The 22,824-nt window shown below is 34.3% G+C and overlaps 2 protein-coding genes across 2 annotated transcripts in view; one reads left to right on the plus strand and one right to left on the minus strand.

Moving 5' to 3' along the window:
* Nucleotides 1–22,824, minus strand: part of LOC114340291 (uncharacterized) — a 903,606-nt gene that overhangs the window by 748,207 nt on the left and 132,575 nt on the right. The window lies entirely within an intron of this gene.
* Nucleotides 1,640–11,724, plus strand: LOC126892046 (uncharacterized). Its single transcript, XM_050661479.1, has 2 exons — nt 1,640–2,808; nt 11,640–11,724. Exons 1-2 carry the CDS (start codon nt 1,640–1,642, stop codon nt 11,722–11,724), a joined length of 1,254 nt encoding a protein of 417 aa, XP_050517436.1.

The raw sequence follows: 22,824 nt of genomic DNA on the forward strand, positions 1-22,824 counted from the left end.
TGTAAATTATAAATAAATTCTCAGATTATTAACAGGTCTCTATAACCGTACTTAACCATATTATACAAATATTTGGTGGATTCGAAAAATATTCAAAATATCTCGATAAACACTGACCTATCGAAAAATTACTAAGAGGCAAAAAGTTTTAGGAAAATTGTGTTTAACTAATGGTGCAACAATAATAATTCAATTAGAACGTACACACAAGTTTGGGAGGGTTTAAGGGAACAAAACCCCATAAAATTTTTATGGGGTGCACAAATTTCACTTTAATTTTTTTTTACGATGTTGCTGCCATAAAAATGCCGTATGTCCATTTTTAATAAAAAATCCCTGAGAGTTTTCGATATATGAAAAAAAATCGATTTTAATTTTCTAACTTCAAAGGGCTGTAATTTTTATTGTGTGCACTATTGTATATAGGTAAGTGAGGTTCAACCAATCTATTTTTGACCCCAGAATCTGTGGTATAATTTATGACCAATATTTTCGGGACACCCTGTATAATAATTTAATAATAATAATAACTTTTTTAAATATATTAATTATTGAATAGAAATATAGTTGCACAAGAAAATAAAATTTTTATTGAAAATAAATAAAATTTATATTTAAGCAATTAAACATTGTTTAAAGGGATAGGCTCAAACTTTCGGCTTCAATGCCATTTAAATGCATTCGTTTTTTTCGAAGCTGAGAAAACTAATAAGTATTGTGTCACAGAGTGAAAGATTACGTTACTACCGAGGACCGAAAGATATTCCCTTAGATAGTCCCTTAGATATTCAATAATGTTTATTTTAATACGTTACAGGGGTGAAAAAAGAGAAAATTAAGTGTGATTTTTAATTTTAAATACATATCTTATTCAAAAGAAACTTTCTATTTATTATAAGGGACATTTGACCCTCGGTAATAATGTAATCTTTCATTCTGCGTCTAAATTTTTTTAAAATATTTATTAGTTTTTTGAGGATTCGAAAAAATGAATATATTTAAAGAGCATTGAAGCCGAAAGTTTGAGCCTATCCACTTAACTATAACCCTTATGGTTATCATTTATAATTGCCTGTTCTTAAAATGAAAGAATTTTGAAAATTTGTTTTGTTATTGTAATAAACACGTTTTATGGTCCGGTGATCTTTCCGGACCCCATTCAAATACGGGCCCGAGGCAGGTGCCTCACGGGCCTAGTAGTAAAATAGGCCCTGGTATTATGGAGTATGGTATTTTTTAAATGACAAAATAACTAAATTCATCTTTTTACCCTTTTCAATGATTTTAATTTTTATCTGGGTCCAAGATCTTATTACATCTACCAAAAAAATTTGATAGGTTATTTGTAAATATTTATTTACAAAAATATTTAATGTCATTTGTCAAAATAAAAGATTAATTGCTATGTCTATCTTATGTCTATGGTGGTTGATTGACAAAATGACAGACACGTCAAGACTTTTGAATTTCTGCGCATGCGCAGTAAATTTTAAAGTAGTTTTTACGTTTTAAAACAGAGCGCATAATTTTGGATAAAATCGCATAATTTTTGACATGGAGGTGCATCTTTCCATGCTTAGCCATTGGTAACATTGGTATCGAGCTGAAACCGATAGAATTAGGACATTTTAACGGGGATATGAATAATTGGCTGGATTATGCAAATATTTTCGAGTCCTTAGTCAACAAGAATGAGTACTTAGATAATATTAGGCGTTTTCATTATTTGAGAAGTTCTCTACAAGGCGGCGCTGCTCAAATCATACGAACTTTGGAATTCACTGCGGAAAATTACGAGATTGCGTGGAAATTAGTTAGGGAGAGGTACGATAATAATAGATTATTAATATCCAATCACGTCAATGCGTTATTTAATATAGAACCGATAAATAAAGAGTCATCTGGTAGATTGCGGCAACTAGTAGACATTTTTTCAAAACATTTATACGCATTAAAGCAACTAGGCTTACCTACAGAATATTGGGACGTTCTCCTCAATCATATTATTTCGAGCACATTTGACACATATACTTTACGCGCGTGGGAGAACAGCAAGACGACCAACGAAATACCTAGTTTCGACGATTTTAAGACGTTTTTAAAATCAAGGGCGGACCTCTTGGAATCAATTGAGGCAAATCAAGCGGAAAAACAGAATACGCGAAATAATTCCCAAGCGGGCGCATATCCGCGGAATACAAAAAATTCGCAGAATACTCGCGGTCTATACTCATCGCAAGACACTCCAAACAATACAGATAGTGCGAGATGTTGCCCTATGTGCAAGGGGGAACATGCTATCTATCAATGCGGCGAATTTTTAAGGCTTTCATCGAAGGAAAGATTCGATAAAGTACGAAAGATGAACCTTTGCACGAACTGCCTTAAGGGGGGACACTACTACAGGAGGTGTAAACAATCAACGTGCAAGAGGTGTTCTTCTAAACATCACACGTATTTGCACCCCGATAGGTCAAGCGAGCGAAACACACCTTCAATGCGACAACCTGTAGTAAACGCGAGCGAAAATCAAGCGGTAGATGACCTACAAGGCACTCTAAATACTACCAATTTGACAGCTTCTGCTGTTAGCAGCAAGGCCAGCCCTGAACAAAGCATATTATCTACAGTATTGGTCAATATTGTCGATGGCCAGGGCAACTCATACGCGGTGCGAGCGCTACTAGACTGCGGCTCACAGAGTTCATTTATCACGGAGAATTTATGCGATCGACTTCGAATTAAACGAAGCAGAGTGGACATCTCTGTCTTAGGGATAAACAACGCGTCATCTCCTGTTCGTTTCAGGTGCGCAATAAAAGTACAATCCCGTAGCAACACGAGCTTTTGTACAATGTTAAACTGTTTCGTAATTCCGGAAATTACAGGCTTCATACCAGCGGTTAAAATAGATATTAGCGATCTAGGGATACCCAGCCATTTGCAGTTAGCGGATGATTACTTCTATAAACCACAACGGGTCGAATTATTAATAGGAAGTGATCTGTTCTGGCAAATTCTTGGCACGAATAGAATCAGTTTAGGGAAGAATAAGCCATTTATGCAGGAAACTTCATTTGGTTGGACCATAGCAGGTCCAACCATAGTTTGCAGGAACAACCAAGTGTAACTTTGCCAACACTATGGAAGTCACAGAGCAGTTAAGTAAGTTCTGGGAGCTAGAGGAGGTTTTTAGCGAAAAACCGGCCTTCTCAAGCGAAGAAGTTGCGTGCGAGAAACATTTCGCGAATACCGTAAAACGTGATGCGACGGGAAAATTCATAGTATCCTTACCGTTCAAGGAACCGATAAGTTCACTCGGAGATTCTTTTCGGCAAGCGAAATATCGTTTTTTAAATCTCGAGCGAAAATTAAGTAAAGACGCTGATTTGAGAACTCTTTATAGCACATTCATTGAGGAATATAAAGGATTAGGTCATATGAAAAGTTTGTGTAAAGTTTCGGAAGCGGTAACAGACTTTAGCGAAAAGGGCACATTTTACTTTATGCCACATCATCCAGTTCTAAAGGAAAGTTCTCTGACCACACGTTTGCGCGTCGTGTTCGATTGTAGCGCTCCAGCAACAAGCGGCGTCTCATTAAATCCTATTCAAATGGCTGGGCCAACCCTGCAAAATGATTTACTCTTCATTTTATTGCGGTTCCGAACCCATCTATACCTCGTCCAATTTACTTACCGTTGCACGTCATCTGCGCCATAGCCTGTGACACGATACCAACACGAAATATTTAGGCGGTGGGTGTGTTCTTTTTTAGAATCAAAATGATTCTAAAGGGGAACACACCTACCGCCTAGATATTTCGTGTTGGTATCGTGTCACAGGCTATGGCGCGGATGACGTGCAACGGTAAGTAAATTGGACGAGGTATATATGTGGTGAGTGCCGACATAGAAAAGATGTACCGCCAGGTATTGGTTGAAGACGAGCAGAAACTTTGCAATGCATTTTGTGGCGAAATCGTCCGAAAGAGGCTATTGAGGTTTTTCAATTGCAAACAGTGACGTATGGGATGAAATGCTCTTCATATTTGGCGATAAAGTGTCTAATGACATTGGGCGAGGAGCTAGAAGCTAAGAACCCGGACCTTGCTAACATTATAAGGAACGATTTTTACGTAGACGATCTATTAACGGGTTTTAATTCAAAACGAAAGGCGCGCTAAACCTGTAAGCAACTTTTTGAGGTCCTCAAGACAGGAGGATTCACATTGCGTAAATTTTATTCAAATGAACCGGAAGTATTAAGAGATATTCAGGATACTACTGTAGCGGGCTCGGTTATTCAATTCGGCGAAAATGAAAACGCGAAAACTTTAGGTTTGTTATATTCACCTCAATCGGATACTTTATTTTATAGTATAAATTCGTCTCTATGTCGTACCGTTACGAAGCGAATTTTATTATCGGAAATAGCTCAAATTTTCGATCCCTTGGGTCTGTTAGGCGCGTGTACAATTACCGCGAAAATTATGCTGCAAAGGTTATGGCTGGAGCGTGTTTCGTGGGATGCTCCCATACCCGAGCATTTAGCGAAAAATTACCTGCAATTTAAGAGCGCACTACGGCATTTAAATAAGTTAAAAATGCCGCGGCACGTCATATGCTCTCGTGAGGTCAATATTGAACTGCATGGATTTTGTGATTCATCTGAAAGAGCATACGGCGCTTGCATATACGTAAAATCTACCGATACGTTAGGTAGATCACATTCATTTTTATTGTGTGCGAAGAGCAAGGTTGCGCCCGTAAAACCCGTTACCTTGCCGCGTTTAGAGCTCTGCGGAGCAATAATTTTATCGCGTTTGACCAATAAGGTCAAAATGTCATTAAATGTAAAATTTAACGCATGTTACCTCTGGACAGACTCCTCAATAGTGATTAGCTGGTTGAAAACCCCGGCTAATTTATTGAAGACATTTGTGAGCAATCGCGTAATCCTGCAGCTTTAGTGTCCAGAGGCGTGGAGCCAGAAAAAATAATGGAATGCAACTTATAGTGGCAGGGGCGGATTTATTCATTAGTGGGCCCGGTGCTAATTCTTGTAGAGGGCCCTACCCAACTCTTTTTTGACAAGGCACTTTAAAAATTAAAACAATATAAACTTCAGTACATTTAAAATTATGCAGAAGATACAAGGCTAAGACAAGGTAACGCTTTTTTTCTTTGTTTATTTTCAACAAATCCTTTTATGACACTTTCAAAATCAATTTCCCCCAATACGTCATTCTCAATAGAGCAGATCGATAACGAAACTAATCTGTTCTCGCCCATTGATGACCATTTTTAATAAAGCTTAATTTTGAAAATGATCTTTCGGATTCGCAGTTCGTGATAGGTATAGTTAAATATATTCTTAAAACAATATAGGTATTTGAAAACACTGAAACAAGGTCTTTTTCGATAATAATATCCAACATGTCTTTAGGTGTTACTACAGAATTCTCGGAATTAGGAAGAGATATAATAAAATTAAAAAAAATATATAATCTCTTCGATAAATGCCTGATCTATATCAAGCGGGTACGTTTCGATAAGATTTCGCGCATATTGTTTTAATGTTTCCCCTTCAATTTCCAAAAAATGCAAAAAGGTTAGATACATAACCGTATGCTTCACGTCGCTTGGCTAACTCTGTCACTAATGTATCGATCGATAAATAAAATGTTTCGACTTTAAATTTGTTTGAACCTTCTAAATGTGAAGATAGTCCTGTCGCCAGGGGGGGGGGTACAACGGCCTTCTTAATTCAGATGGACTTACCCAAGTTTTTTTATGTATTTTGACCCGTAGAACACGAATTTTTTGGGTAACAGTTGATCCGGATGTCGATAAGATTGTTATAAACAAAGAACTTGAGGAATTACATAGCAGCGATTTTTCGCAAAACAAAATATTTTTTTGTATTTTTTGGGTGATTCTCAGCAAAAAATGGTCTTACAAGTTTTTTCGTAGGACGCGTAGTTTTCGAGATATACGCGGTTAAACTTTCAAAAAATCGAAAAAGTGCAATTTTTGAACCGGAATAACTTTTGATTAAAAAATAAAATAGCAATTCTGATTACTGCATTTGAAAGTTCAAGTCAAATTCTATCGGTTTTGATTGTTTGCATTGCTAAAAAATAAGTTTTTATTTGTTAAATAAAGGTATAAACACATAGTGTTTCCCGGGCCCAATGCATGCGTTTTAATGGACGTAATGTACGTAGAAATTCTGTATGCGCGCCTACTCGTTCGATTTCAAATTAGAAATGCATTGAAAACATCATTCAATCACTATGTGTTGATAGCTTTGTTTAACAATAAAAAAGTTAATTTCTAGCAACGAAAATAATCAAAACCGATAGAATTTTACTTGAACTTTCAAATGCGGTAAGCAGAATTGCTATTTTATTTTTCAATCAAAAGTTATTCGGGTTCAAAAATTTTTCGATTTTTTGAAAGTTCAACCCCGTTTATGCCGAAAACTATTGATCCTACCAAAAAACTTGTAAAATAATTTTTTGCGTAGAATGACCCAAAGAATACAAAAACATGTTTTGTTTTGCGAAAAATCGCTGTTATGTGATTCCTCAAGTTCTTTGTTTATAACAATCTTATCGACATCCGGATCGACTGTTACCCAAAAAATTCGTGTTCTACGGGTCAAAATACATAAAGAACACTTGGGTAAGTCCATCTGAATTAAGGAGGCCGTTGTACCCCTACTGGCGACAGGACTAAGAGGGCCCGTCTGAAATTTTTTTTTGAATCTGCTCGTTTTTTTGAATAATCAAATTTAACGTATAAACTCAATTTTTTTGCTTTTTCTTCAAAGTATTCAAAATTTTCACGGTGTTTTTGTATACTACTGTGTAGTCCTTGTAGTAGAAGTGTGCCAGTGTTTAGATCCAGACCAGGTTTTTGAAGAATGGTACTAACTGTTCCAAGTTGTTTTAAAATTTCGTTCCAAAATACGGTTAAAAAAGCAGTTTCAAATTTCTCAAGGATTTTTACTAAAGTTCCGCTTTCTAATTTTGTTTCCTTTTTCTCATCGGGATTTTGTAGCATCCTCTCGACATGACCATCTGGTGGACGAAAGTGACTTCAGTGTAAATTTTGTACGATTTTCTTGCATCTTTCTTGTAAGAACATCCCACCTATGAGTTGAACTAGCAAAAAAAGCGTACAATTTTTGTAAAAACATGAAGAATTGAGATACTTCTGTAGATGTCTCTACGCTGCATTGACCCACTAGATTTAAAGAATGTGCAAAGCACGGCACATAAAATGCAAGGTTGTTCCTGTTTTTAATATTCGTTTGAAGTTCCTTGTATTTCCCAGACATGTTACTCGCGTTGTCGTAAGATTGACCGCAACAATTCATAATGTTAATATCATGACGTTCTAAAAATTCTAAAACTACACTACTCAAAGAAGCACCAGTATGACTATATATAGGTAAAAATGTCAAAAAACGTTCATGAACTTTATTAGAAGAGCAATATCTAATAATCACTGAAAGTTGGTCGGTGTGTGATATATCGGGCGTAGAGTTCACGATCAAAGAAAAATATTTAGAGTTTTTAACTTCACCAATAATCTTGTTTTTCACTTCACCGCCAATAATATCAATAAACTGTTCATACATAGTTTTTGATAAATATGACACGTGTCAAACTCAGAAATTAGTTCTAGTATTCCCATGAACTTTCCATTTCTACTATCACCAAATTTTTCTACGCTACCACGAAATGATAAGCCTCTTTCCGCTAGAAATTTTACGACCGTAACTACCCTTCTAAACACGTTCATCCAGTACTCAGTTTCTTGAATAAACTGATTAGTTAAGCTTTTGTCTATACGATTCTTTAAATTAAGTCTATTTAACAATAAAAACATACTCTCACGATGTTCTACACTATTTTCGTGAGAAAGTGTGCTTTCTTCTGCTTTACCCCAGTTTGAGAACCCGTGGTGAGCAAACGTACTTACACTTTTTACCGAAAAAAGCTTACACGCGAAACAGTAGATGTTTCCAGTTGAAGGTGAATACATGATCCATTTTCGAGGTACAGTTTCTCCATTGCTTATTCTTAGAAGCTGCATACACGCCATCATTGTTTTGAAAATATTCTGAGCCTTTTTTTACATAACTTGATCGAAATGCATCTGTTAGAGTTGTTGGCCAATCTGTTGCCATTTATGTCATGTCATAAAAGGGTGGTTATCTGGTGTTCCTTTCCTTTTCTCTCAGAAAAAAATTATATGAAATTTTCAATACAACAATAATTTCAAAGTAATTTTTACAATAAATAAGAGGAGTTTGGTAGGGTAAATACGACGGCGCGTCAGAATGCCAAATACGTAATTTTAGACAAATGTGTAGGTCTTCTGGGGGCCCCTTCAACCTGGGGGCCCGGTGCTACAGCACCTCTAGCCCCCCCCCCCTAAATCCACCACTGTATAGTGGCATGGACCCGAGTGGCTCATGCAAGAATCTGATAAATGGCCAAATTTACAACTTGCGCCTACTGAAATAAGCGAAGAGCGAAAAAACATAAAGGTTTTTGTCAACAAGCTGGACGCAACACACAATCGTGAAGTATTTTCGTTTGAGCGCTTTTCCAATATTTTGCGATTGAAGCGAACCGCCGCGTATGTGTTCAGATTTATTCACTTTTGTAAAAGCAAAGAAAAGACTTCCGATCCCCTTTCGACAGAAGAAATAAATTCCGCTTTTATTCGAATTTTAAAAATATGCCAGGCACAAACGTTCTCTAGCGAAATTGGTCTTTTGAGTCACAAAAGGCCTCTGGAGAAAAACAGTAAGCTCATAAACTTATCTCCATTTCTTGATGGTCAGGGCATTCTGAGAGTAGGCGGTCGTTTAAAACATTCGGAGTTTGCGTATGATAAAAGGCACCCAATCATTTTAGGGGCAGATCATGTAGTTACGGTTTTGATATTTAATCATTTTCATAAGGACTTAATGCATGCGGGTCCTCAACTTTTACTCTCTACAATAAGATAAACTTTTTGGCCCATATCGGGTAGAAACTTAGCACGACGTACCGTGCATAAATGTGCGAAATGTTTTCGTTTGAAATCTAAGCCCATTCAACCAATAATGGGAAATCTACCTGCGTCGCGCATCGCAGATGGTCCACCGTTCATCGTGACCGGTGTGGATTATGCGGGACCTTTCTTAATTCGCGATAGAAAGGGTCGAGGTTGCCGATTAATAAAGAGTTATATGTGTTTGTTCATTTGTTTCTGTACAAAGGCCATACATTTAGAATTAGTTACAGAATTATCTAAGGAATCATTTTTGTTGGCCTTTAAAAGATTTATTGCGCGTAGAGGCAAGCCTCAAAAGATGGTTTCCGATAATGGGACCAATTTCATAGTAGCTAGTTCGGAATTGAGAGCTTTGAAAGAGTTTTTAGAGCAGCACACTCCAGCAATAAGAGAATCCTTACTAAAGGATAATATTTCGTGGTCTTTCATACCTCCGTATTCTCCTCATTTTGGCGGCTTGTGGGAAAGCGGGGTAAGAACAGTTAAGCATCATTTACATAGAGTCTTGGGAAATGCCCACCTAACGTTCGAGGAATTTTATTCGTTGTATGGGCACATAGATTAATAAATAAAAAAAACGCAGAAAAATTAAATAGAGCTCAGAGAGGATTTCTTGTAAGAATGACGGGAGCATTTGGAACAACTGCAACACAGGCACTCACAGTTTTAACTGGAGTAATGCCAATGCATTTAGAAACACAAAAAAGAGCATGTAATTATTGGCTAAAAAAAGAAAAATATGAAAAAATAATACAAATAATAGGATTAGATATAAGAAATAAAAGAGAATTAAAAGAAATAATAAATAGAAAAAGACAAAATGAATGGGAAAATTCAACAAAATCTAGACGTTTATACAATTTTATACCAATATTAGAAAACATTCCAAATTATTTTAATCCAAAACAAGGTTTAATACACTTTTTAACAGGACATGGACCGTACCCAACATATTTGGAAAGATTTAACTTAAAAGATGATGCATATTGTGAATGTGGAGAACTAGGTACACCAGAACATATAGTGTTACATTGTGAAAATACTATAGAAAATGAAGAACACAGAGAAATGAGAAGAAGATTAGAAAGAATTGAAATAAGAGATATATTACAAAATGAAGAATATTTTGAAATATTAAACAATCTCACACAAATAATATCTAAAAAACAACAAGAAATCTATAATAATAGAAGAAGACAACCAATAATCCAACCCTGATGAAGTTGAGTAAGATAAAGTTAAAATAAATAAAATAAAATATAAATTCGAAAATAGATATTTACAATTATAATAATTCAATATAAAATAAATAAATAAAAATAATAATTCAATACATAATTCATAAAAAAAAAAAAAAAAAAAAAAAAAAACTACCAACTCTCTTCTGAAAATAGAGGGACTGTCTTTATAACTTAGAAGGGAGTTGATAGTACCAAAAATATTTTAAATTGTTTATTTAAATTTGTTTGTTATACGCAATTAAGAGATTATGGCAAATTGTTATTTTAAAAATAGATTTAATAGTTGAGTAAAAAATGTAAAAATATAAAAAAAAATATCTGTAATCCCATCAGGAAAAAACGACCTGGATTAGTCACTAGAGGCCAGGTCATATGTATAAATAATAAATAAATATTCGTTGCTTGTGCAAATTGAGGCCATAATAAATTCCCGACCTATTCATCCTTTATCCTGTGATCCTAATGATCTCTCCCCCTTGACTCCTGCACATTTTCTCATCGGAAGACCACTTACTACTCATCCAGATCCAGATCTTCGTCATATTCCAGTTAATCGTCTCTCGAAGTTTCAACATATCCAGCAGCTTTCCCAGCACATATGAGAACGCTGGAACAAGGAATACATCTCCGAACTACAGAAGCGTACCAAGTGGACTACTACTCATGGTGAAGTGACGGAAAACGCCTTAGTGCTTATTAAGGAGGACAATTTGCCTCCATTAAGGTGGAAATTAGGTCGCGTGATTGAACTGATTCGCGGCAGCGATGGTGTAGCAAGAGTTTTTAAGATAAAGACAGACAATGGTATTATTACTCGTTCCTTCGCCAAAGTGTGTCCGTTGCCTATTTCGGACTAAGTTAGTTAAGACATTTGAACAGTTGTTTAGCGGTATTTGTTGGCAGTGTTTGCCAAGGCGGGGGCCATGTTTATGCCCTCTTAATTCCTTTATTTTGCCTTTTTTATGACGTGGCAACGTGGTAGTTTTATACCAATATATTCACATTTCATCTTACGATAGGAAGAGTCGCATACAGGCAGTCGGCAAGGCACATTCGCACAAGAAAAGGTTCGTAAGGGCATACGCGTCTTCAAACACCACGGCAAAGACATTGGGCGAAACAATCCCATCTTATCGTGCAAATCTATTCAAAGTGTCGTTTCGTGTTTTATCAAAACTTTCGACAGTTCAAGTGTAAGGACTTATCCTATATTTTTGCTGTTTAGTTTTAGTGTCTTAGATAATAAAGTCGATATCTCTTCACACGTTTGAATCATTTAACCAGCATCTTATCGAAGTTATTTATCGCGTTGACTTCAGTCAAGTTCATGATCCGGCTCGAAGGACCATGAACTTGACTGAAGTCAACGCGATAAATAACTTCGATAAGATGCTGGTTAAATGATTAAAACGTGTGAAGAGATATCGACTTTATTATCTAAGACACTAAAACTAAACAGCAAAAATATAGGATAAGTCCTTACACTTGAACTGTCGAAAGTTTTGATAAAACACGAAACGACACTTTGAAAAGATTTGCACGATAAGATGGGATTGTTTCGCCCAATGTCTTTGCCGTGGTGTTTGAAGACGCGTATGCCCTTACGAACCTTTTCTTGTGCGAATGTGCCTTGCCGACTGCCTGTATGCGACTCTTCTTATCGTAAGATGATATGTGAATATATTGGTATAAAACTACCACGTTGCCACGTCATAAAAAAAGGCAAAATAAAGGAATTAAGAGGGCATAAACAAAAACCAAAAACAAAATAAGAGCAAAACAGATGGAATTCCTAAGGAGAATCTGCAGAGTAAGAAGAAGAGACAGAGTAAATAACATAGAGATTAAGAGAAGAATGGAAATGAACTCAGATATAATAGACTACGACTACATAGAACAGAAAAGATTAATTTGGTACGGACATGCAGAAGGTCACACCAAAATCGTTAGATAAATAGAATAACAGAGTGGAGCCCGATAGAAGAAGGAAGAGAGGTAGACCCAGAAGATCTTTCAGAGATTAAGTAGACGAAGCAATGGAAAGAAGAAATCTGGAGAAAGGGGACTGGCAAAACAGAAAGAACTGGAGAGAACAGTTGAGTGAAGGAATTCAGTGAAAGCTGTGGAAATCCTTAGTATTATATGATATTGCTAAAGTTGCAGAGATGAACGATCACTCTTATATCTCACAGTAACACGATCTTACGGTAACATTATCAACTTGTTTGTTTATTATAATCGACGATCCGTCATCATATTTCACGTTGGACAGAAATTGAAAAATTTAATAAAATATGAATAAATCAAGGCTCAACCAAAACTCCCCATGATCAAGTTATATTATTGAAAACATTTTGAAACAAGCATCAAGTAGCAGCTAGAACAAGAAATTAATTGGAAGAAGCTCGTGGAATGAGAATATGAGAGCGTGCAATTAGAGAAAAATATACAGAAGCTGGTTTGAAGTCAGACAGATCAGGAAAAGCTTCCAAACTTCAGAGATGTGATCGAATAGCCCAACGTTGGAATGATGATGATTGGAGTATAGTTTTATTTGTAGATGATAGCTGCTTCTGCGTAAATTAGATTGATGGAAGGAAAAGTGTAAATCGTCTTTCAGGAGAACAACATGAATAGTTTAATTTTATTCCTACAATTTCTTTTGATGATGGCTCAATTATGATGCGGGGTGACATATGTTTGGGGTTACGCACATAATTGTTGGGGATTAATAGTGGAACTTGAACTGCAGATCAGAGCACGACTAATATTTCGCAAGATGATTTTAGTCCAGAGAAATAAGGATTTTCTCAGGACACTCAAATATCCAGGTAGCTGACTACTTTTTTAGTTATTGTAGACCTATTTATAGGAAGAAAACCTACCTGTTTCCTGCCTAGAGTTCGCGTCCGTTTTTTAATTATGAGTGTCCCGAACATGGCCTATTTCTAGCTTATTTCTCTGGTAAAGACCTTAAATGTGAGATAATGCTCACCAGCAGTACATCTTGTAATCTCATTGTTACTTATTAAATCAAGATTATAGACTAAGAAAGACTTATATACCAAATTTTTGGTACAGAATATAATATATGAATATAGTAAAAATTTCTATAAATAAGGAACATAAGTTTCGTTCATAAGATACAATGTTTATAATTATGTCAAGTGTATAAAAGGCTAAGGTAACGATGCCTTGTGCCTATCTCACCATCTTGAATATTTTTCTAAACTGAGAGTTGGACATATTTTCAAAATAAATGTAAAAAGAAAGAAGAGTGCAACTATATAATTTCTTGATGACCAAATTATTCTAGCTGAAGAATTTACGACGTTATGCATTTGGTAAAAATACTAAAGCGTCTAATGAGCTTTTAATTGGAGATTAATTGCTGGGTTTAATTAATTAAGTAGTAAAAACAACGCACTGGACTGTAGTATGTTAAGGTCTAAGATAATCATAGGATATAAAATAATGCACTTAGTATGAAAACGTGAAGAAATTATGTATGTTCGTGCGTAAATGTGAAGAAATTAATCTGGCTATATTCATAAATTGTATTAACATTCAAGAGATCAGCACATACCTTTAATGTTTAGCTGGATAGCGTCCCTAGGGAATGCTATGTAATGTTGAACTTGGCGTCGCTGCTGTGGTGGTCGCGACGAAAGCGTATTCTATCGTAATCGTAAAAACTGAGGTGATGCAACGCGCTCGACTTGTGCCTTGGTACTGCCAAATTGCCTTCGCTGTTAAAGGGTGAAGAAGGGTAGCGTCGGGCTAATAAATTATTTATCAACGCATATGACACATTGAAGGCCATAGGTTTCAAAGATGCCTCTGTGTGTGGCGAAAGTGCCTTTTCTCTGAAATATCTAGCCAAAATATGAAACAACCAGTGGGTCTCTTCACAGGGAGGTATTAAATAAAAATACGAAAGCATGATATATGTGAGGTTACTATTAAATAAATATGAAATAAGATCATAGGTTTTTTTAAAAAGAAATTAATCGTATTACATAATTAAGTAGTCCTATGTTATATATAAAAAGAAACTAATAAAGTAAAATATTAAAATACCTGGCATACTTTCAAACAAATACTATTGGAAGAATTAAACAAATAAGTTCAGAAAACTAATACTAATAAAATAATATTTGGTAATGATCTGTGTAGAACAACATTCAAAGATGAATGAAAAATTAATATAGAATATTTAACAATACAAATAATCAGAATTATTAATGGTTTAAAGAGGGATCAGATAATTGCGAAACTACATGGTATCATTAATTTCATGTTGCTTAATGTATGCTGATGATGTAGTTTTAGCAGGAAAGCGACTTAGAACAAAAACTGGAACAGCGGAGACAAGCTCTGGCGGAAAATTGTTTAAAACTCAGTAGGACAAAAAATAGTATTTGTAATGTTCATTTAAAGATGGAGTTACTATAAATAAAATGATATCTGTGGATGGTGAAATGATAGTGAGTACCTAGGATCGGTATTACAGAGTAATGGAGAAATAGATAAAGATGCATGCAGTGAATTAGGGCTGGATGGATGAAGTGGAAGGAAGCGGGTGGTGTGTTGTGTGACAGAAAAATTCCAATGAAGCTATGATGTACAGAACTGAATGTTGGGCAGTTAAAAAGAAACAGGATATCCAATGCATGTGGCGGAAATGAGGCTGCTTAGATGGATGAGTGGAGTGACAAAAATGAATAAAATTAAAAGTGAGTATATTAGGGGAAATCTAGGTATGGCACCAATTAATGCCAGAATGAAAGAGCACAGGTTAAGATGGTTTGGTCATGTTCAACGTCGAGACTTTAATCACACAATATGAAGAATTGCTGAAGTGCAGATTCCTGGAAGGAGTAGGACAGAACGACCAAAGAATACCTGGGGAGACGCTTGGGCAGGATATGTTGGTAACAGGGATTAATATTGATATGACCCCGCGTAGGGATAAGGCAAAGAGAATAATGATGACTGGTTTAAAGAGGGAACAACGAACATTGGAGGCTTCCTGAAGAAAATTAATAAAGTATGCCCAATTATAAATAAACTAAAGTCACTCTTACATAATAAAAGTATACAGTGATGAGCGCGCCAATAACCGACAAAATAACGCATAAGATGGAAAACGTAAGACGTTGTGAAATAAAAAGAGACGAAACTAGGAGAGGTGGAAAATTATTGATAGGAACACATAGGAGGAACGTATCGGAGGAGCATGACAACTGTTACTGTGACAGGAGAATTTTTATAAAACTATGGTGCTATGTATTAAGAGGAAACAATAGCGATCAACAGGTAGCGAAAACGCGTTCCAAGATTGCGGCTGTAATTTTGAATAGTTTTTCGAGATATTTGGCACACGTATTCGTAATATAATAAAGAATGGCGGTACAGAGCCCAATTTGAAAAATATATTAATATGTGGAAATTACTCTGTAATTAAATACAATATTAAAAAAACGAGCCTGTACCGCCATTAAGAAGAACAAAAAAATACACTTTCTTCAAATAAAATTTTTTATCCTATGCCTAGATTTTGTGTCATTTTGGAACTACTAATGAAATAAAAAATTTTAGTAGTTCCAAAATGACACAAAATCTAGGCATCGGATAAAAAAGTTTATTTGAAGATAGTGTATTTTTTTGTTCTATTTAATGGCGGTACAGGCTCGTTTTTTTAATATTGTATTTAATTACAGAGTAATTTCCACATATTAATATATTTTTCAAATTGGGCTTTGTACCGCCATTCTTTATTATATTACGAATACGTGTGCCAAATATCTCGAAAAAATATTCAAAATTACAGCCGCAATCTTGGAACGCGTTTTTGCTACCTGTTGATCGCTACTGTATCACCTCAAGTGTATAAGTCAAAAATGACAGTTTTTTACTACGGCCCGGCTGTTCAAAGTTTTTATTATTACTGCTGAAATATCTATTACAACTACAGTCGGTTCGCTAAACTCAGACACAACTGGCTAGTGATTTTAGTATCTAAGTAATTTTGACAATTTCGTAAAATTGGCAAAAAAATAATTACTAAATAGTTAATAATTACTAAATAGTTAGTAATTTTCCCAATTTTATTGTGTCTGAGTTTAGTGAACCGACTATAATTATCGAAATGGTGATGAAATATAATTCATAGCTGTAGTAATTAACTATTTTACTTACTACTGTATAAAAACAAAAGATTATTCTATGAAACTCTGATGGACATTATGATGGATATAGCAACTTCGGCTTGAAAGTCTGAACAGTAAAAAAGAACATACAGCAATTAAATTCAATAATTATGTACATTATTTAAGCAATGTAAAGACACAAAATTATCTCATATCACTATATAAAAGTCGATACTGAGGTCGTCTTAAATATTAATAATATAAACAATCTTATCTTATCACGTCCAATTAAAAGATAAAAAAAGAATGCGTTCTAACAAAAATATTATGTCTTATTCCCTTATGTTATAAAATAAAATCAAGTAACCTCATACTTCTCTTGTTCCGACAATGGTTTAGCCGGATTTTAGTAAAGTATCGCGTAAAAGTTCGTGCAAATCCATCGAGAGAATGAGGAAGAAATACGAACGATTGGAACTTTCTTTCACATGTTGTAACAATTACTAATGAATATTTTTGATTGTCTTCGACGAACTTGTATGTTGAATATGTTCGCATATAAATTTGCTAGGTGTTTCCTTATCTTATGCGTTATATAATGTTGAATTTATGAAGCTAATTACTTTTCTTTGATAGGAAGATAAAATTAAATATCTTGTTTTTTGTTTCTGTATAACACAATAATACAGTAAAAGTACAGATACCCACTAAGATAGACAAACACAACAAGCAGTTTGTAAATCATGTAAACTAAATAAAAAAAAGACTATGAAGACATATCAAGGGACTACTTAGGACTTAGACCCTGGATGTCCACGTCAAAATTTTGAAGTTAGAAGAGGGACATAAAGTGAAAGCATTGTACAATATGATAAATATCAAATAAACAAATATGCATGCGATGAACAGCAGACGTTCAATGAATATATTCATCAATGAGGCACGTATTTTAATATATTATGTTCGGAAATGCTCTCAACCACTGATGAAAATCACCTGAGAATATTTGAACACAAAATATTAAGAAAGATATTTTGACTAACTCATTGAGGTGATGATTCGTGGAGAATTAAAATGAACTACGAGCTGGATGAACTAATACAGAGCGCAGATATTATTAGATTTGTAAAGTCACAAAGACTAAACTGACTTCGTCACTTAGAAAAAATGCCAGATAACCGAGCTGTCAAAGTAATCCAGAGATGGAAGCCCAAGGTAATAGAACAACAGAAAACCATGTACAAGATGGATAGACGACGTAGAGTAAGATCTTAAACCATGAACATCAGGCAGTGGCGGAGGAGAGTATCCGACAGGGTAGAATGGAAGAACATTGTTAACACATAGCGTGCCTTGCTTTAATCGGGATACTACTCTCAGGGCTACTGATATCCACGGCCATGACAGTTAGTCATACGTGTATGAGCGACGTGGCCCCTGGCAAAATATCTGTGTCTCTCATATATGAGCGACGTGGCACGCAATGTGTTAAGCAGGCCAGCAGGCCAAGATTCACAAAGGGTTGTAGCCCCATTAAAAGAAGAAGAATGAAAATGTCTGATAGCACAATCTTTATCTTAGAAGATTACAACAGTCTTTATACAGAATTGCCCAAAACAGTAAAATTATAAATATCGATACCTTCTTGTTTTAGTTTTATACAGGAATTTATAATCAGGTTCAGGCAATATCAATGTCGAAATATGTAAGTACTTAAATTAATTTGCAAAAAACGAATAGGTTCACGATTCACAATACAGGTAAAAATACTATCATACTGGCTAAAATCAACATTCTTAACATTACAAAAAAAACCCAATTCTTCATAATGCTATGATTTTTGAATATTAAATCTTGATGTCTCACGTCCCTAAAACTTTTCTCAAAATCATTCATACACGAATTTACAAGAAGTGTGAGTTTCAGGTGACTGGCAATATATTCGCATTTTGAAATGAATTCCGAACACGAGAGGCTCTTTTTGCCTTAGATATATGCTAAAACAAAGCTGCAGAGACATGTATGTAGATGTATGTGTACATATGTAGATGTTTTATTCATTATCGAAAATCATTTGACTGCGTCTAAACATCAAAATACTGAGAATAACTGGAACTGACGAACAAGACTTGCGAATTATCTCAGAACTATGTGTGTGTGTGTGTGAAAAAATGGCTTGGATGCGAGTCCGTTAGCCACAGATTTTTATTTTATTTTTACCTCAATTTATTAGTTTTGTTATATTTATACGTATTTCACTTAAATGATTATATTTGTTTCTTTCAAGTAGTTTATGAGTAATTTAAATATTTCCATTTTATGACAACTTAGTAGATATTCTATACTAATTGGAAAATGAACTTGTGTTTGTCGTAAATTGTAATATAATTGATTTATATATCTCTCGTTAATTTTGCATTCCAAGAAAATATGGTTTAAATCTCTAATCGAAACATTATCACAAAAACATACTGATGAATTAATTATTCCTAATTTGTGCAGATGTGCCTCATATTTCCCGTGTCGAGTTTTTAATCTGACTATAGTAGAAATATCTTGCTTTGGCAGGTTATATTTAAATATGTATTCAGGTGGCGGAGGAAGTTCTTGATGTAAAGAAAAATATAAATTTTTTGACATGCTTGTAATATTTTTCCATTCTTTTTTCCATCTCAGAACTATATTCGCATCAAACAGGAACAATTCATCACACAACACAATAGGGCACACAACATCCGAAGATATAAGAATTAGACGAAGAATGCGACAACGTTGTGTCTTATCACCGCTATTATTTAATCTGTATTTGGAATCTATATTCAGAGAAGCGTTAGAAAAGGTTCAAGGTGGAATTAAAATTAATGGAACTAGCATAGACAATGTCACGTATGCTCATGATACTGTCCTAATAACAAGCAGCACAAAAGAACTGCAAAGTATAATACAGTGGAACCTCGATAAGTAGGATTAATCGGGACCGCGGCCGATCCGGGTTATCGAAAATCCGGGTTAGCCGGAGAATATGGTAAAAATTAATAAAATACGGTACTCTTACAGATAAACTTAATTATAATTGCCAAAAAAAATGAAATACTTATGTCCAGTACATCTAAATTACGTACAGTTGTATACATTATTGTTTATTTCTTGGTAAAAAAACTCAGTCAAAGTGAAACCATTTTTATTTTATCTGATGAAAATCGATATGGATTAGCCGGATTTCTGGGTTATCGGAGGCCGACTTATCGGGGTTCCACTGTAAATTCCGTTAGTTCGTCATACCGAAATGTTCTTTTAAATTTAATTTTTTCAAAACTAAAATTCTAATATTTTTAAAGATACTGATAAACGTACATTTTTATGCCAAGGGGAAAATAATACAACGGATAACTTCCATAAAATATTTGGGAGCAAATATTATCAACAACCAGTGTAACCCAAATAAAGAAATTTTGTCAAGAATGTAACAAACGACGAAAACACCATGGACATGAAAACAAGTTTTAAAAAATCAGACCTTAGTCTAGAACTCCGAATCCGAATGGCCAGATGTATGGCTATGAGACAGAAAAAAGAAAAGATGCGTACTGATCACTACAGATGGATACTGAGAATTCCATGAGTACAAAAATTACTAACGATGAGATAGGTCGGCGTATGAGTACCTACACAAAAATATTAATTACTAAGGAAAATAAAGAGAGGAAAATTCAATAATTGTTGGGTCATATGCTGAGATGCGAAAAATATGAATTATTCCAAATCATATTGTAAGGCAAAGTACAGGGCAATAGATGTGCCCTGACGGCACATCAGATGATGTGCCGTCACATCATCTGTGACGGCACAGATGACAGAAAGACGCCAGAAACTCGTGGCTGAAAGACCCGCTGAACTCTTTCGTGCGGCAGTTTTAAAAGCTTGTTGTTTTTGCCGAAATTGTTTATCCTTTGAATGCTTATGCTTTTAGTTGCTATGTTGTATCACTTGGAACTTACTGCTAGCACTAACAGAAATTTTATAATATTCGCAAATGTCCATTTTCATACTTATTAAAATCTGGAATTCACAAATTGAGCTAATACAGCACTCACCGATCGTTTTTTCTTAGATATCTTGAACTAAATCAGACAACGAAAGTTGATACATTAGTACATATTATTTCTGAATGTGCTGTATTTTAGGTACTAAGGAACTAGGATATACCCAAACAAAGATTTTTCAAATTATAAGATAAACGTTACATATTAAAACTTCACACATTAAAACGTTACATATTAAAACTTTCCTAAATAAATACTAAAATCAGTAGGAAAATCTTGGATTTATAAAATTAAATTAGATGGTCGTCTTTTCAATATCAATGCGAATTTGGTTCAGCTGTATTAGTTGGTAAAAGTTATATTGTTAAACATAAATTCTCTTAATAATGCATGCAAATAGATGAGAGTATTTTCATCTCGTAGGAGTTTTTCTCAGCAATTCCATAACATACTTAAATTAATTAAAACACATGTTGTTAACTAACAAACACTCATTATTCTTATAATTAATAGCATCTTCATATTTGACTTTACGTTATTTTCTCCAGAGTATTTAAAATTCATAAAAGCATAATAACATCGGTTCAAGAAACTGTAATAATTATTATAATACCTATTATTTATCTTAATCTAGAAGGATGTGACTTTTCTCGTTGTTTATTGTTAATGAATAAACCTTTATAGTTACATATATCGATGGCTTAGTGTGAAAACCTCGTACATTTTTTTTTCGAAAATGACATTTTGGTGGTTTTAGTTTGAAAACCTTGAAAATCTCACGATTTACAACTGTTAGAAAAATTCCAAATACACTAGACTATTTTCTAGAACCGAAAAAAGAAACCACGTATATCAATTGCTCTCTTGGTTTAGTGTGAATACCACGTATATTTATAACCAAGAATTTGGTACTTAATTTGGAGTGTTTGTTTGAGACATTCGACTTGCAGAAATGTTTTTTGTGAACAACAAAAGGTAGTCCGGCATATAGGAACATTTTATGAACCTTAAATCAAAAGATTTGTATTGTATCGACCTAGTATTTGGAGGTGTGCCATAAGCTACGAAAAATTAAAACCTCGTAAATAATAATAAACAAAACCTCATTTGAGATGAAAAACACGTATTGGCGAGGAACCGCAAAGTGGGCGACGTCTGGTGGCGAATTTGAAAAAGATCAACTCTAGGAAAACATTGACTTTGCCATTAATTTGTGTACATATTTGCGGTCAGTTTATGTTGTAAGTAACAATGATTTCGACTTAAATAAACTATTGCAGTGTTCCTCAGTATTCATTCCTATTATACTCTACGTAATGACCTAAACTAACCAATGCCAAATCACACATTTTGTTAATTTAACGTTTGTATTAAACGCAGTATTTTTTTTGTTTAAGCGACTGCAAAATTAAATAAATAAACAAAATGTAGTATACAGTGAGCACGTAAAGGTTGGAATAAATTCATTTTTTCATGAATGGGCAATTTTGGAAATAAATCCCGAAACAGGTCAATTTTTATTTTTAAATTACGACTTTTTGGCATATATATCATACTGGTGACGTCACCCATCTGGGCGTGATGACGTCATCGATGATTTTTTTAAATGAGAATAGGGGTTGAGTGATAGCTCATTTGAAAGGTAATTAAATTATCTATCCGGTAATCTAAACACTAATATAATTATTTACACAGGGTGTCAAAAAAATTTTTTTTTCGATTCCACTTATTGACATAAAAAGAAGAATGTGTGTAATTTGTTTAATTTAAAATATATTTTACTGCCATCAGAAAACAGGAAAAATGTTTATTTGACAAATAAATATTGTTTTTTGCTTAAATTCAATATTAAAGCAGCCACCCACCTGTCTCTTGAGAGTTTGAACATTTAATTTAAGAGAAAAGCAATAATTATTTTTCAAACAAACATTTTTTTTTGTTTTTTGAGAGTAGCAAAATGTATTTTGAATTAAATAAATTACATACATTCTTCTTTTTATGCCAATAAATTTAATTAAAAAAAAATTTTTTTGGACACCCTGTATGAATAATTATGTTAATATTTATATTACTGAATAGAGAATTAAATTACCTTTCAAATGAGCTACCACATGCCCCCTATTCTCATTTAAAAAAATCATCGGTGACGTCATCACGCCCAGATGGGTGACGTCACTAGTACGATATATATGCCAAAAAGTCGTAATTTAAAAATAAAGATCGACATGTTTCGGGATTTTTTTCCAAAATCGTCCATTCTCGAGAAAATGAATTTATTCCAACCTTTACGTGCTCTCTGTATATTATGT

This window comes from Diabrotica virgifera, chromosome 1, assembly GCF_917563875.1.
Source record: "Diabrotica virgifera virgifera chromosome 1, PGI_DIABVI_V3a".
NCBI lineage: Eukaryota > Metazoa > Arthropoda > Insecta > Coleoptera > Chrysomelidae > Diabrotica > Diabrotica virgifera.